At 46.6% G+C, this 16,493-nt stretch overlaps 1 protein-coding gene across 1 annotated transcript in view; it reads left to right on the forward strand.

Annotated features, from left to right (window-relative positions):
• LOC143277463 (ubiquitin carboxyl-terminal hydrolase 25-like) overlaps nucleotides 1-16,233 on the forward strand; it is a 52,790-nt gene extending 36,557 nt beyond the window's left edge. The window contains exons 16-24 of the mRNA XM_076582298.1: nucleotides 1,606-1,834; nucleotides 2,508-2,738; nucleotides 3,987-4,141; nucleotides 5,694-5,881; nucleotides 8,253-8,346; nucleotides 9,201-9,280; nucleotides 11,807-11,933; nucleotides 14,102-14,288; nucleotides 15,530-16,233. Coding sequence (XP_076438413.1) covers nucleotides 1,606-1,834; nucleotides 2,508-2,738; nucleotides 3,987-4,141; nucleotides 5,694-5,881; nucleotides 8,253-8,346; nucleotides 9,201-9,280; nucleotides 11,807-11,933; nucleotides 14,102-14,288; nucleotides 15,530-15,744 — 1,506 coding nt within the window. The 3' untranslated portion in view covers nucleotides 15,745-16,233. The remainder of the gene's footprint in view (nucleotides 1-1,605; nucleotides 1,835-2,507; nucleotides 2,739-3,986; nucleotides 4,142-5,693; nucleotides 5,882-8,252; nucleotides 8,347-9,200; nucleotides 9,281-11,806; nucleotides 11,934-14,101; nucleotides 14,289-15,529) is intronic.
• Nucleotides 16,234-16,493: the final 260 nt, after the last annotated feature.

Below are 16,493 nucleotides of genomic sequence, written 5' to 3' on the forward strand. Positions count from 1 at the left end.
TGTCTGTCTCTCTGTGTCTGTCTCTCTTTGTGTGTGTCTGTTATTGTCTCATTCTTTGGTCTCTCTTCTTTCTCTCTCTCTCTCTGTCTCTTTGTGTCTGTTTGTCTTTCTCTGTGTCTCTGTGTGTGTGTGTGTGTCTATTTGTGTCTGTCTGTCTCTGTTTTTGTAGCATACAATCCTAGCATCAGACTGAAGCTCCGATACACAGATTTCACTCATTTTTTTATGTCACCGAAATGTGTCAGATTTCTCTCTGTTTGTCTCTTTGTGTCTGTCTTGCTTTCTGTCTCTGTCAATGTCTGTCTGTCTCTCTGTTTTTTCATAGCAGACTATCCCAACATCAGACTGAAGCTCCGATACACAAATATCACTCCTTTTTTTCATGTCATTGTTAATGTTAATATACATGTCAGATTTCCCACGGACCCACTCGATGAACGTGCAGTGGGTCTTTTCCATGTTCAGTGTCAGGAACTCGTGTTACGGCCAGTACGGCCAGTCCTCTCTTCTCCTCTACACAGACCCCTTGGATGTCCAGTGGGTGTCTGAATGACCCAACCTTTAGCTTCCGTCATCAGAATTGTGGTATTCTTTGTCAACATTCACCTCTTCAGTATAAGAGCCTTCCACTTGCAATATTTTGATGATGGTAACTGGGGTGAAACGCTGTTAACGTTGTCTCTTTCGCCGTTCGTATGGAGAGAGTTAATGCATTATCAGAGGCCCCTAAGACCCACTGCACGTTCATCGAGAGGGTCCTTTCCATGTTCAGAATATCAGGGACTCGTGCTGATGCGTTATCAGAGGCATTGTCACCCCAACCAAATCTGGTCACCCCCAGTCTGCTGGCTCCAACTATCCTCTCTCAGTTCACTTACCACCCATAATGGTGTAGTCACATTCTCTCGCAAGATGTCTACAGATAACAAGCATCTCTCTCTCTCTCTCTCTCTCTCTCTCTCTCTCTCTCTCTCTCTATCTCTCTCTCTCTCTCTCTCTCTCTCTCTCTCCCTCTCTCTCTCTGTCTCGGTTCCCTTACCACAGGTGCATGTGGCCCGATTCTCTCGCAAGATCTGAAGATGTCCACAAATTAAAAAAGCATGTCCGCCTCTCTCTCTCTCTCTCTCTCTCTCTCTCTCTCTCTCTCTCTCTCTCAGTTCCCGTACAACACCTTCATGAAGTGTGGTCAGATTCTCTCACAAGATGTCGACTGATGAAAAGCATGTCTGCCTCTTCTCTCTCTCTCTCTCTCTCTCTCTCTCTCTCTCTCTCTCTCTCTCTGATACTTATATCCTAGTTTTATTGGAGCTTGTTATGGAATATGCTGCACTGTTTGCATTAACAATTACAATGACACATACAAAACAAAATTTTGTTGTTGCCCCCTGTTCATATGGGGCTATGGCCTTGATTGAATAAACCATCTTGAATCTTGAATCTCTGTCTCTGAGTCTCTGTCTCTCTCTGTCTGTCTCTCTCTCTTCCTGTCTCTCTCTCTCTCGGTTCCCTTACCACAGCTGTATGTGGTCAGATTTATCTCACAAGATAAACAAAAAATTTAAAAATTTTTTAAAAAGCGTGTCCACCTCTCTCTCTCTCTCTCAGTTCCCTTACCACCTGCATGCGGTGTTGGTACACGAGGGCCAAGCGGCCAGCGGCCACTACTGGGCCTTCATCTACGACCAGGGTCGCTCCTCCTGGCTCAAGTTCAACGACATCACCGTGTCGGAGTCCTCGTGGGAGGAGCTGGAGAGGGAGAGTGTGGGGGGGTACCACAACGCCAGCGCCTACTGCTTGATGTATGTGGACCGGTCACGGATACAGCACTTGCCAGGTGAGAGGGGGTGTTGTGTTTGGGTTGGGTTGGGTTCTGTTGTGGTGTGGTTGGGTGGGGTGGGGTTGCGTTCTGTTCTGTTGTGTTGGGGTTGCGTTCTGTTGTGTTGGGGTTGGGTTCTGTGGCTTTGAGTTGTGGCTTGGTTGGGTTGCATTCTGTTGTGTTGGGTTTGGTTGCATTCTGTTGCGTTGTGGCTGGGTTGGGTTGCATTCTGTTTTGTTGCGGTTGGGTTGGGTTTCATTCTGTTGGGTTGGGTTTCGTTGGGTTGGGTTGCATTCTGTTTGGGTTGGGTTGCATTCTGTTGTGGCTGGGTTGGGTTGCATTCTGTTGTGGTTGGGTTGCGTTCTGTTGTGTTGTGGTTGGGTTGGGTTGCATTCTGTTGTGGCTGGGTTGGGTTGCATTCTGTTGTGGTTGGGTTGGGTTGCATTCTGTTGTGTCGTGGTTGGGTTGGGTTGCATTCTGTTGGTTTGGGGGGGGGGGGGGGTTGCGTCTCTGTTTTGTTGTGGTTGGGTTGGGTTGCATTGTGTTGTGGTGCGTTGTGTTCTGTTGTTTGCATTCTGTTGTGTTGTGTTGTGTTATTGTTGCGTTGTGTTGTGTTTCATTGTGTTGTGTTCTGTTGCAATGAGGCTCTAAGGACCATAATTTTTTCATTTGATTTGTCTGACTCCTGCAGGTCCGACTCCGCCAGAGAGGGCGGAGGCCTCCGCTTCCAGCAGTGTGACCCAGATCCTGGAGTCCATAGAGATGCTGCCGCGGCACCTACAAGCGGAGGTTGCCAACGACAACAAGGCTTTCGCTCAGGAGATGGACGACTGGGACAAGGACCAGGCCCGCAGATGGGTGACGGGCGACAGCGAGGGCCCTTCTGCCGTCGCCCCCGCCTCCTCCTCCCAGCACAAACCTAGTGAGTCGTCCTGACTGTCTGAAGGAGGGGTTTGGGGGGGGATAAGGGTTCAGATTGGTTAAAGTCAGGTGTAGTTGGGGTTAAGGTACTGATTTGGAGAGAATTTTGGAGTCGAAGGTGGTGTGGGGGACTGGTGAGGATGTGGGGGGGGGGGATGGGGGGGTGATTGGGTCTTGGGGGGGGCTTTTTGGGGTCAGGGTTTTGATTGGTTATGGTTGGTTTAGTTGGGGTTAAGGTACTAATAGAGAAAATTTGGGAGATGGGGTGGGGGGGGGGGTGCTGATTGGGTCTTGGGGTTGGGGGGGCTTTTGGGGTCAGGGTTCTGATTGGGTTGAGGTTGGTGTAGTTGGCGTTAAGGTACTGATTGAGTGAATTTGGGGTTTGGGGAGGGGTGGCGTGGTTAAGGTTGTTGTTGGGGCTGAGGTACTGATTGAGAGGGTGGGTGGTTGGGGTGTGGGAGGGACTGATAGGGTCTTTAGCGGGGGGGGCTTTTGGGATGTCGGGATAGTGATTGGTTAGGGACCATTGGGGTCAGGGTTCTGATTGGTTGTGGGGGACTTTTGGGGTCATGATACTGATTGGTTGGGGGCAGGGGGGGGGGGGGGGGACTTTTAGGGTCATGATACTGATTGGTTTGGGGCAGGGGGGGCGGGGGGGGGGGACTTTTAGGGTCAGGATACTATTGGTTGGGGACTTTTTGGAGTCGGGGTTCTGATTGGATAGGGCTTTGAGGGTCATGGTCCTGGGTTATCTTTACACCAGTTCTTTTTTTTCTTTTTTTTTTCTGGTCTTTTTCGCATAAATGTTCCCATTTCTGCACAGTTTCCGTTGAGTAAGTATTATTCTAAGTATGCGTAAAGCTGTATCATAATAAAGTGTTCACAGTTGACTATTCTGTTTCATGGGCAGTCTCAATGAGTATTTAAGTACTCTCATGGAGATGTCTGTATTTTTGGTTGCTCAAGTGTGTGTGTGTGTGTGTGATACATTACAACAAATAATTCTCCAAAAAGAAATAGAGAACACTCATCCAAATTCCAAGCATCATTCACGTGTGTTGTCAAGAAAACAAAAAAAAATACATAACCAGGATTTACAATGTACACCTGTTCCTGTCTGATTATTCATACGTGGGTTTGTTGTTGTTGTTTTTTTGGGAGGGGGGGGGGGGGTTCGGGGTTTATTGTTTCTTTCTTTGTTTCTTTCTTTATTTGTATTTGTTTCATGTGTTTGTGTTTGCGTGTGCAGACGTGCCGGCATCGCCTCCGATGAGTCAGCCGCCCCTGCCGCCGTCGTTGCCCAACGTCCACGCACAGCTGTCGTTCCCTGACACGGTGAGGGCCGTGGAGAACGTGGCCCACTTCTTGGAAGCTGAGACCTCACCAGCATCCGCCCTCACCCAGGTGAGGGGGCAGTTGAGGGCTGTGTGTGTGTGTGTGCGTGAGTGAGAGATGAGGTATTTTTGGCACGCATATGAGAGAGAGTTGAGTGCTTGTGTTGAGTGTATGGGTGAAGGAGATAGATAAAATTTGTGGTGAGTGTATGAGTGAAAGAGAGATGAGCGATGCCTGTGGTGATTTATGGGAGAGAGGGAGAAGTTTTGTGTTGAGTGTATGGATGAGGGATGATGATGATTGTGTGTTATAGGTGAGAGAGATAAGTTTTGTGTTGAGTGTATGGATGGGGAATATTGATGAGTGTGTTATAGGTGAGAGAGGTCTTGTGTTGAGCGTATGGATGAGGGATAATGATGAGTGTGTGTTATAGGTGAGAGAGAAATGTCTTTTGTTGAGTGTATGGATGAGGGATAATGATGAGTGTGTGTTATAGGTGAGAGAGATAAGTCTTGTGTTGAGTGTATGGATGAGGGATAATGATGAGTGTGTGTTATAGGTGAGAGAGATAAGTCTTGTGTTGAGTGTATGGATGAGGGATAATGATGAGTGTGTGTTATAGGTGAGAGAGATAAGTCTTGTGTTGAGTGTATGGATGAGGGATAATGATGAGTGTGTGTTATGGGTGAGAGAGATAAGTATTGTGTTGAGTGTATGAATGGGGAATATTGATGAGTGTGTGTTATAGGTGAGAGAGATAATTCTTGTGTTGAGTGTATGCATGAGGGATATTGATGAGTGTGTGTTATAGGTGAGAGAGATAAGTCTGGTGTTGAGTGTATGGATGAGGGATATTGATGAGTGTGTGTTGAGTGTATGAATGAAAGAGAGAGGAAAGTATTGATTGTATGGGTGTTAGAGAGAGAGATGATTGTTTGTGGTAAGTGTAAGATGAGTGTGTGTGGGTTTTTTTTTCTGAGGTGAGTGTATGGATGAGAGGGAGAGAGTGCGTTTGTCAATGCAGATTTAATGACCCCACAACACAACACAACACACCACAAAAGGCACACAACCACACCAGACAACACAGCATCACACAAAACACAACGCCACACAACCACACCACAAAGGCACACAACAACACACAACCACATCACAACTCTACACCACACAACACAACACACGACACAACCACACCACACCACATAGGCACACAACCACACCACAACACAACACAACACCACAACCACACCACACAACCACAACACAACACAACACAACACCACAACCACACCACACCACAACACAACACAACACCACAACCACAACACAACACAACACAACACCACACCACAACCACACCACAACACAACACAACCACCACACCACACAACCACACCACACCACAACAACAAGCCACACCACAACACAACAAACCATAACATCACACAGCCACACACACAACACAAACACAACAAAACACAACCACGCCTGCCCTACCGCAACCATCGACTCACACCATTTTCACCATCCCCCACAACCCCTCTCCCCACCTCCACCCCCCTACACCCTCACCTACCCCACCCCCACACCCCCAACTCCTCTGCCCAAAAACCACCAGGCGGCAGCGAGCGAGCTGAAGCGTCTGCGGGACCTGTCGGGGACGGTGGGGCACCGGCTCCCGCGGGAGGATGTGCGGCTCTGCCACATGGTGGTCTACCTGCTGTGCAACTCCGCCAGCCACCCCACCCTCCACCGGGTGCTGCTGGAGCAGTTTGCCTACCTCACCCTGCTCGACCACACCCCCAGGTAGGTCTGAGAGAGGTGGGGGAGGGGGAGGGGTGGGTGGGGTGGAGGAGGAGTGGGGAGGGGGCGGTCACACCCCCAGGTCAGTCTAGAGGTGGGGGCTGGGGGCCTGCCCACCCTCCACCCACTCTGGGGGGTCAGTCAGTCAGCATGGAGAAGGGTAAAGGAAATGGTGGTTTTGGGGTGGGGTGGGGGATTTTTTTTGGGGGGGGAGGGGGTTTTGTGTGTGTGTGAGTGAGAGAGTCAGAAGGTGTTTGAATTAAGTGGGAGACACGCCTAAGTAAGAAGGGAGTGGGAGTGGGACACACCAAATACAGGGGGAGTGTGAGACACGTTGAATAGGAGGGAGAGTGTGAGACACGTGAATAGGAGGGGGAGTGTGAGACACTTTGAATAGGAGGGAGAGTGTGAGACACTTTGAATAGGAGGGGGAGTGTGAGACATGTTGAATAGGAGGGGGAGTGTGAGACACGTTGAATAGGAGGGGGAGTGTGAGAATGAGACTTATCGAATACAAGGGGGAAGGGGAGTGTGAGAATGAGTCACACCAACAACATGGGGGTGGAGGAGGGGTGGGGGAGGGGGCGGAGGGGAGTGTGAGTGTGTGAGAGAGAGTGTAGAATGAGACATATAACAAAGAGGGAGAAGAAGTGTGTATGTCTGAGGGAGGCAGAGAGAGATCTTAAGTTGGGCAATGATTTCTCGAAAAGGGTCACTCAGAACAATCCAGTCTTTTAAAGTCTGTCAGTACTTTTATTGAAGGCATCCTCAGTGAATCAGATGTTGACATGAAACTTAATTGCTGCTAAACCCATCCTTCTCAACCGTTCGATCGTGGGAATGGAGAAAATCCCATCTTTGACACTAGCCTGACAAATTTGCAGGGAAAAAAAGTAGTTATTTTTGTTAAAAAAAAAAAAAAAAAAAGCCGTGTATGCTTTCGTCAAGTCTCCACACTCAGCTCTTTCAAGTCTGGCCTTAAAGTCTTAACTCCCGAGAGCAAGGTTTCGGTTGCGCATGCGCACTAGAGCCTATCCATAAAAGGGAAAGGGGCGGAGTTTATCTATAAAAAGCGCGAGCACGTGTCCGGTAGAAATGTAAACATGTGGGAGGTGAAAGCAAAACAAAGACCGACTCACTGTTAGCGGAGAAAGATATCCGTGTACTCCTGCCACACAATGTGGTCGTTTACGGTTGCCAACGTCGAGGGGCTGTCTGCATGCTTTCCAATTCTCACCGGACAGTACCACGTGCTGGTGCTATTTTTATCTGACAGACACGTCTAGCGCAAACACAAACGGCTCTAGCTCCGCCCCTTTTCTCTGCATTCAAATTTTGTATTACGTGTAGCTGACACATTTTGTACTTTCCAAAGTCAATTCAGGTCTAGATTGGAAGCTGCTAGGCAAATCTCGCTCTCTGCCATAAATGAAGCCAAACCGTAGCTTTATTAGGCTTTTATTTTGAATAAACCTTCACCGACGTCACAGTGTCAGACTCTGGTGAGAAACTGGCTTGATTCAAATCGCCCGCCATTTATAGTCCGGTTCAGGCTTTAAAACCCACCTCTTCCCAAAATAGCCTCCCTTCCCTGCCTCTTCCGTGTTTTTAGTTTCTCCAGTTTTAGAGTTATGCGTGCGTGAGAATGACTGGTGCGAAAGCGCTTAGATTTGTCTATGCACAAGATTCAGCGCTATATAAGTACCATTATTATTATTATTAAAGATAATAAAGATATGATCTGAAAGTTCATGCAGATGGTTCTGTTCCTTTTTTCTTTTCTTTTTTGAATGTATTTTTAATTTACCCAGTAGCATTGATGAATAACAGAAAATGCAAATGGTGTAGGTAAGTGAGAAAAAGCAAAAAGCAAGCAAACAACAAGCAAAACGGAACAAGAAAGAAAAAGACATAATTATTCAAAGACAAGCTGTGCGTTGCGGCCATGTAGCACCCACAACATCAGACGATAGATTAACATTTTTTTTTTTTTTTTTTTTTTATAGTCAGAATCACTGTGCCACATTTCTCGCTTTTTCCCAGCACACACTAACTTCTTTCCACAATCATTTGAAAAGAATACAGTATATTGTATGCCATATGAGGTAACCTCTTTTTTTTTTGATGGTTCTGTTCTTGACCAAGGAATAGCTGGATCAGCTTTTTGTAATGCGGGAGGAATCAGCACCGATCAGCCGTCCCCCAAACACCATTCGCAGACACACCGTGCCTTTTTTTTCTTTTTCTCCCTCCCCTGTTTACTCTGTCATGAAAATGAACTGAACAGTGATGTCTGTGTGCATACAGAGGCAACAGTCTCGACTATACTGTTGATGCTCATGTGTTGGGTTTTTTTTTTCCCCCCTGTTTCCAGGAAAAAACAGCTGAGGTTGTCTTCTTGGGAAAAGATAAGCCAGATAAAGAAGGCCAATTCGGATTCCACCGGTCATGCTAACGAGGAATATGAGGTCAGTGTTTTAATGGTAGTTTTGTCAGTGTGCATGTGGATTCATTCGCTCCAGACTTTGCCTGTGTGTATGTGCCTCTGTGTGTGAGTGTGTGAATGCGTGTGTGTGTGTGTGTGCGTGCGTGTGTGTGTGCGTGCGTGCGCAGACTGGTCCACATGCATACGCTGGTCATTCGGATGAGACGATAATCCAAGGTCCCGTGTGCAACATGTACTTTGCGCACGTAAAAGAACCCATGGCAACAAAAGGGTTGCCCCTGGCAAAATTCTGTAGAAAAATCCACTTCAATAGGAAAAACAAATAAAACTGCACGCAGGAAAAGTACAAAAAAAAAGTGTGTGGCATTCTCAGTGTAGCGACGTGCTCTCCCTTAGGAGAGCAGCCTGAATTTCACACAGGGAAATCTGGTTGTGACGATAAAGATAAATACAAACACAAATACAAATGTGTGTGGTTTGTTGGTGTTTTGTTTTGTTTTTTTTCTCCAGGTTTTAGACCCCAGTATGTGTTTACCATGGTATTAAGTATTTTTCATTGTACAGAGTGTTACACTTGTATGACAGTTTGCACAAAATGGCTCCCCTGCCGACAGATGAGTAGGCAGGCAGGCTTATCTGAGGGTGTGTGGTATAGCATGCATGTGGGCCAGTCTGCCCAGTTCGACATTTCCTTGAATCTGAATATTCTGACTCGAGGCCTGATCAGTACCTTGGGTCCTTTTTTTTTTATTTTTTATTTTTTTTATTTGTTTTTATGCAGTAGATGTGATGTGTGGCATGTATAGATCAGACCACACACTCTTGACACCTCCTTGAAAGTGAAGCTGACAGTGATGGTTGTGGTTTTGTCGTCAGGACTGGCATCGGCGTTACCATCACTTCCGGCAAGCAGTGCACATGTTTGTACAAGGTCTGCAAGCTTACTACAAGGAAAGGTAAGGGTTATGTCGCTTGTACAAGGTCTTCAAGCTTACTACAAGGAAAGGTATGGGTTGTGTCGCTTGTACAAGGTCTGCAAGCTTACTACAAGGAAAGGTATGGGTTGTGTTGCTTGTACAAGGTCTTCAAGCTTACTACAAGGAAAGGTAAGGGTTGTATCGCTTGTACAAGGTCTTCAAGCTTACTACAAGGAAAGGTAAGGGTTGTGTCGCTTGTACAAGGTCTGCAAGCTTACTACAAGGAAAGGTAAGGGTTGTATCGCTTGTACAAGGTCTGCAAGCTTACTACAAGGAAAGGTAAGGGTTGTGTCCGCTTGAGCAAGGTCTGCAAGCTTACTACAAGGAAAGGTAAGGGTTGTGTCGCTTGAGCAAGGTCTTCAAGCTTACTACAAGGAAAGGTAAGGGTTGTGTCGCTTGTACAAGATCTTCAAGCTTACTACAAGGAAAGGTATGGGTTGTGTCGCTTGTACAAGGTCTGCAAGCTTACTACAAGGAAAGGTAAGGGTTGTGTCGCTTGTACAAGGTCTGCAAGCTTACTACAAGGAAAGGTAAGGGTTGTGTCACTTGTACAAGGTCTGCAAGCTTACTACAAGGAAAGCTTACTATCGACGTTACGCCAGTGTCAGAATTGTTCCGACGAGTTCATTTTGGACTAGATAGCATGTGACTCCTGTCGTAACAGTACCCAGACGCAACAGTACCCAGACGCTCTATCAATCACAAGGCTAGGCAGTCACTACTAACCTTGGTCTCACGTGTGTGTGTTACCATTGAATCAAGTTGCGTCTCGGTCAAACAGCGTCTGTGCCCATTGGATTAAGCTGTGGAGTGCAAGGAAGGAACAAGCATAAACAGAGCACCAGTAAGACTGTTACGAGACTGGACAGTTGAAAACAGACCTAATGTAGCAATTTCAAACAGCCTCCGATAACAGTTAAACCATGTTGCAGGCAGGCCCAAGTGATTGTATGCCTTGATGATAAAATGTATGTTTCCTGGTTTGGCTCAGAGTCTCGAGTGTTCCAACCAAATTCACAAAATTTCCTTCCAAATTTCCTGATTGTTCCTACAAACACTTGACAGGGGTTGTTGGCATCTCTTTAGAGCAGCCCAAAAGAAAAAAAACAAGAGAGGCAAGGCCTTCAAGACTCACTTGTGATAAATTAAGTTCCCTAGCATTAATTACAGAGTAATTTCCCTTGTTTACTATCTGCACCAAAACGTTTGCAAAATAAATAAAAATTCCATGCTTAGCAAAAGAAGTTCCTGTTTGAACAAAAAATGATAATAATGACTCCTCTTGTTGTCGTGTCAGAATAAGAGGTCAGAGTGCCAAGTTCAGAGAATACAAAAAATATAAATATAACAGTAAATGCAGTTTGCATATAATTAGGCTTCTTTTTTTTTGATTTTTTTTGTGCCCATCCCAGAGGTGCAATATTGTTTTAAACAAGATGACTGGAAAGAACTGAATTTTTCCCACTTTTATGCCAAATTTGGTGTCAACTGACAAAGTATTTGCAGAGAAAATGTCAGTGTTAAAGTTTACCACGGACACACACACACACACACACACACACACACACACACACACACGCACAGACAACCGAACACCGGGTTAAAACATAGACTCACTTTGTTTACACAAGTGAGTCAAAAAGGATGTTTGTAGTAGTATAGAGACAGCCGTTTTGGGACCACACGGTTTTTGTAGAGACGGCTGTCTCTATACAATATATGTATGATAGTCAGTCATGTCCAACTATGACCATCAGAACAGCAGAGGAGGTAACTGCTGTCACGACTATCTGGGCTAGAAATTTGATTATAGTGGAGAGTGTCTTTCCCAAGTTTCATCCCCCACTCTCTCGGCCAAGAAGGTTCCAGGACAGTCGGCGTTGGGGATGGTTCCCAAAGGCCAGTTAGTCCCCAAGGCTGCAGCACTAAGAGCCAGTGCAAATTCACCTCCAAGTTTGAGAGTCGTAGTCCTTCACAAAAGTCTAAGCTGTGAATGTCATCAGTGTCGGTGGTTTCGTGGGGGGCTGTTGTTTGAAGGACGTGGTGGCGGTCTCCACTCTGGGAGGGACGCTCACTCAGTCTGGCTCCGCGACTAAGCCATTATTGTCGTTAGTAGGGGGCTTAGTAGGTGGTGTCCTAAGTACGTAAAATCAGAACAGGCACCACTGAACACCACCGAAGTGACTCAGCAGCAGTGCAGGGTCTCCTCTGGTGTGTGGCCTCCTGGTGACCTAACATCGATGGTTCCCTGTGGACTGCCGACGCTGGAACTGCGACGGACGAACCCGGGTGTGACCGTGTATGGGGGAATCTAAATGAGCGGCGTGGGAGTAATGCCACTGAAACGGTACAGATGATGGGGCAGCAAAAAAAAAAAAAAAAAAAAAAAAAAGTCTAAGCTGTGTATGATTTCCCATTGCATTGGAGAAAGCATTGACAATACAGCTCTCAGTTTCCCGTTGGCCCAAAGATGGTCTCTATACTACTGTTGTGGTGTGTGTGCAGGTTTACAGAGGCCCTGCCCTACTTCAACCAGGCGTGGCTTCACAACCGCTCGGCCTGCAGCGGGCTGTCGGACCTGGCCGGCATCGACAACCGACTCATCTCCTTCTTCCGACACAACTGCCTGCAGGTTCGGTTCCCCCCTCTCATCCGCGCCCCGCCCCCCCCCCACCCACCCCCCACTTAGCCCCTGCACCCCCCTCTCAATCCCTCACCCACCTGAACTCCACCCCTTCTGCACTTCTTGTGTGTGTGTGTATCTTTGTGGTTTTTGGTTGGGAGGGCTGACGGGCGCAATAGCCGAATGGTTAAAGCGTTGGACTTTCAATCTGAGGGTCCCGGGTTCGAATCATGGTGACGGCGCCTGGTGGGTAAAGGGTGGAGATTTTTACGATCTCCCAGGTCAACATATGTGCAGACCTGCTAGTGCCTGAACCCCCCCTTTGAGTGTATATGCAAGCAGAAGATCAAATACGCACTTTAAAGATCCTGTAATCCATGTCAGCGTTCGGTGGGTTATGGAAACAAGAACATACCCAGCATGCACACCCCCGAAAACGGAGTATGGCTGCCTCCATGGCGGGGTAAAAACGGTCATACATGTAAAAGCCCACTCGTGTGCATACGAGTGAACGCAGAAGAAGAAGAAGGTTGGGAGGGGTTCGTGGGGGTTACTTTCTTTACCCTTAGTGAAAAAGCTTTTACATCTGTCTGTCCATTCTGTTGTTGTTGTTTTTGTAATGACACTATGGGGGCAATATAAAAAAAACAACCAAGCTTTGTGTGCTTGTTTTTTTTCTGTTGTTTATTTTTCCCCTCTAAATAAAAAAAGTTTGTACATCTTACCGATTATTTGTTCTCTCAGTGTCTCCTGTTTCTCTCTCTCTCTCTCTCTCTCTCTCTCTTTTTAATGTCACCATGATGGCAGGATGAAAACAAGCTTCTTCTTGGATTTTTTGGTTCTTTTTTTTTTTTTAACATTATACATGAGTATCGTTTACACACACCATGTAAATAAGAAAGAGTGGCTTCAAAAATTAAACAAATACAAAAAGCCCACTTGAGCAAAGAAGCAGATATACTTTAACAAATCATTTTCCCCCTAAATATAAAAAAAAAAAAGTTCGTTTGTCCATCCGTTCATTAATTTTTTTTTCTCTCACTTTGTCTTTTTTTTTTTTTTTTTTTTCCTTCCTCGATGAAAAAATAAGTTTGTTAGTTCTTTTGTATTGGTATTTCTTTTTATCACATCAGATTTCTCTGTGTGAAATTCAGGCTGCTCTCCCGAAGGAGAGCGCATCGTTACACTACAGCGCCACCTTTTTTTTCTTCCCCCCCCCCCCCCCCTGCGTACAGTTTTATTTGTTTTTCCTATCGAAGTGGATTTTTCTACAGAATTTTGCCAGGAACAACCCTTTTGTTGCCGTGGGTTCTGTTACATGCGCTAAGTGCATGCTGCACACGGGACCTTGGTTCATCGTCTCATCTGAATGACTAGCATCCAGACCACCACTCAAGGTCTAGTGGAAGGGGAGAAAATATCGGCGGCTGAGCCGTAATTCGAACCACCGCGCTCAGATTCTCTCGCTTCCTAGGCCGACTCATTACCTCTAGGCCATCACTCCACGTCTTGGTTGTTTTTATCTTACAATTTAAAAAAAAAAAAAAAAGAAGTTAGTTTGTGTATCTGTCCATTCATTTTGTATGTCTGTCCATTTGTTTGTTCTCTCACTGTCATATTTCATTTAGTTTTTCCCCACAAAAGAAAAAAATGTGTCCATCTATCTGTTCATTTGTTTGTTTCTCTCACTCTCTTGGTTGTTGTTTTTCCCCGCACTTAAGAAAAACGTTAGTTTGTACGTCTCTCTGTGACGTCTGTCTGTCTGTTCATTTGTTATTCTTTTACTCTCTGAAGTCTCTTGGCTGTTTTTTCCCCATAATGAAAAAAAATGGGAGTTGTTTATTCATCCCTCTGTCCATTGGTTCGTTTGTTCTGTCACTCTCTTGGTTGGGTTTTTTTTTTGTTGTTGTTTTTGGGTTGGTTTTTTTTTTTCACTTTAATAAAATAAGAGTCTTCACATGTCCATCCGTTTGTTGATTCTTTTACTCTTTCTGCTTTTTCTACCTTCAAAAAAAAAAAAAGAAGAAGTTGAATCCCTCCCTCCATTCAGTTGTTCATTCGCTCTCTCACTCTCTTGGTTGTTTTTTTCCCCCCTGAATACCAAACAAGTTTGTTCGTCTGTATTAAACTGACACTTTTTGACTCTCTGATGGGCGGTTTTGTGGTGGTGGTGACAGCACGTGAACGCAGAGGCCATGCAGCAGTTTGAGACGGACGCGGACGTGTCGGAGGCCTTGACCTTGATGCGGAACCAGATCCTGCCGTCCCTGGCCTTCCTGGCGCAGTCGGGGCTGGAGGCCGACACGGCAAGCCTGGAGGACCTCCGGGGACAGTGGTGCGCCTTCCTTGAGAAGGACCTCTCTGGTCAGTGCAGGGAGGGGTTGTTGTTTTTTTCTTTGGGGGTGGGGTGGGGGGGTTTGTGGGGTTTTTTTGTTATTTTTTGGGAGGAGGGGGGGGGGGTTGGAAGAGGGGCTGGTAAGGGTGTGATTTTTTTTTTTTTTTTTTTTTTTTTTTTTTTTTTAAGGGGTGTGGGGGATGAGTTGGGAGTGGGTAAGGGTGGGATTTTCTGTCTTTTGGGGGGTGCGTTTCTTGGGGGGGTTGTTTGGGGTTTTGTGTGTGTGTGGCGGGGGTTGTGTTTTTTTTGGGGGAGGTGCGTTTTTTGTGGGTTTTGTTTGGGGGGTTTTGTGTGGGTGGGGGTTTATGTTTTTTTTGGGGGGGGTGTTTTTTGTGGGGTTTTGTTTGGGGTTTTATTTGGGGGGGGGGGGGGGGGGGGGGGTTGGAAGAGTTAGGGAGCTGTGTGTAAGAATGATGCATCTTCCTGAAAAAGGACCTCTCTGGTGAATGGAGGGAGGGATATTTTTGTTGGTGGTGGTGGTGGTTTTTTTTTGGGGGGGGCGGGGGTGGGGGGGGGGTTCTTATTTTGTTTCTTGTTTTGTATTTGGAGGGGGCTGAGTGAGGGTGGGAATGACGCACCTTTCTTGAGGAGGGCCTCTCTGGTCAGTTCAGGGAGGGAGGGGGTTTTTTTGTTAAGGGGGTTGTGTTTTTTGTAGGGGGAAGGTTGTTTTTTTTTGTTTTGTTTTTTTCTTGCCCGTGGGGATTGGGGGGAGGGAGTGCACTGTGTGACTTGCTCAAGGACCTCTACAGTCAGTGCAGGGAGGGGGTTTTTGTGGGGGGGTTTTGTGGTTTTTCATTGTTTTGTTCTTTTGTTTTGGGAAGGGGTTGGAGGGTGATGGTGGGAATGGTGCTCTTTTTTTTCAGCTTTTCTAATCGTTATATTTGTTCCTAATCCATTTCTTCTTTTTCTTTTTTTTTATCTTCTTTTTTTTTCCAACTTTTTGACTTGAAATATTCCTAATCTGTATCTCCTTTTTTTCTTTTTTCTTTTTTTTTAATTCACTTTTTTTGTCATGGTCAGGGTGAAAGCAGTTATCAGACATTGATAGTGATGCAATGCCATAACAAATAATAAGCATTGTATTAGCATCAGCCTTGAATTATTGACACTTTGATGTATGTCAAGCGACGCAACAATGGAAAAAGAACACGGACCATGTAATGATTTACATTTTTCTTTCTCTTTTTTTTTTTTTTTTTCCCACCCCCAGACAAGAAAGTGGAGGAGCTGCGATCGTTCCTGACGGAGATGTTTGTGGAGAACCTAGCCGACGCCAGACTGCAGGACGAGGGAGAAGGGGGGAAGCTGGAGAGGCCTCAGAGCGTCCGGCCCACGGACATGACGGGTCTGTTCGAGCGGCACCGCGCCGTCATGGCAATGGCCCACGAGGCGGGCGACCTTGACCGGGCCCTGACCACCAGATGAGAGAGAGAGAGTGGAGATCATGAGGGAGAGAGAGGGAGAGGGACAGGAGGAGAGAGAGAGGGAGAGAAAGAAAAGGAAGAGAGAGGGAGGGATGGAGAGAAAGAAGAGGGTGACCTTGACCTGGTCCTGACCACCAGATGAGAGAGAGAGAAGAGGAGGTCATGATAGAGGAGGAGGAGGAGAGAGAGAGGGAGAGAAAGAAGAGAGAGAGAGGGAGGGAGAGAAAGAAGAGGATGACCTTGACTGGGCCCTGACCACCAGATGAAAGAGAGAGAGAAGAGGAGATCATGAGGGAGGGAGAGAGAGAGAGAGAACAGGAAGAGGAGAGTGAGAAAATCATGAGGGAGAGAGATGGAGAGAAAAAAGAGGAAGAGAGAGAGAGGGAGGGAGGGAGAGAAAGAAGAGGGTGACATTGACCGGGCCCTGACCACCAGATGAGAGAGAGAGAGAGAGACCCCCCCACCCCACCACCCCCACCACAGAGAGAGACTGAACAACAGAGGAGGATGGAGAGAGAGACCCCCCCACCCCACCACCCCCACCACAGAGAGAGACTGAACAACAGAGGAGGATGGAGAGAGAGAGAGAGACTGAAAGACAGAGGAGGAGGAAGAGAGAGAGAGACTGAAAGACAGAGGAGGAAGAGAGAGAGAGAGAGACTGAACGACAGAGGAGGAGGAAGAGAGAGACCCCCCCACCCCACCACCCCCACCACAGAGAGAGACTGAACAACAGAGGAGGAAGAGAGA

The sequence above is a fragment of the Babylonia areolata genome, chromosome 34 (genome assembly GCF_041734735.1).
Source record: "Babylonia areolata isolate BAREFJ2019XMU chromosome 34, ASM4173473v1, whole genome shotgun sequence".
Classification (NCBI taxonomy): domain Eukaryota; kingdom Metazoa; phylum Mollusca; class Gastropoda; order Neogastropoda; family Buccinidae; genus Babylonia; species Babylonia areolata.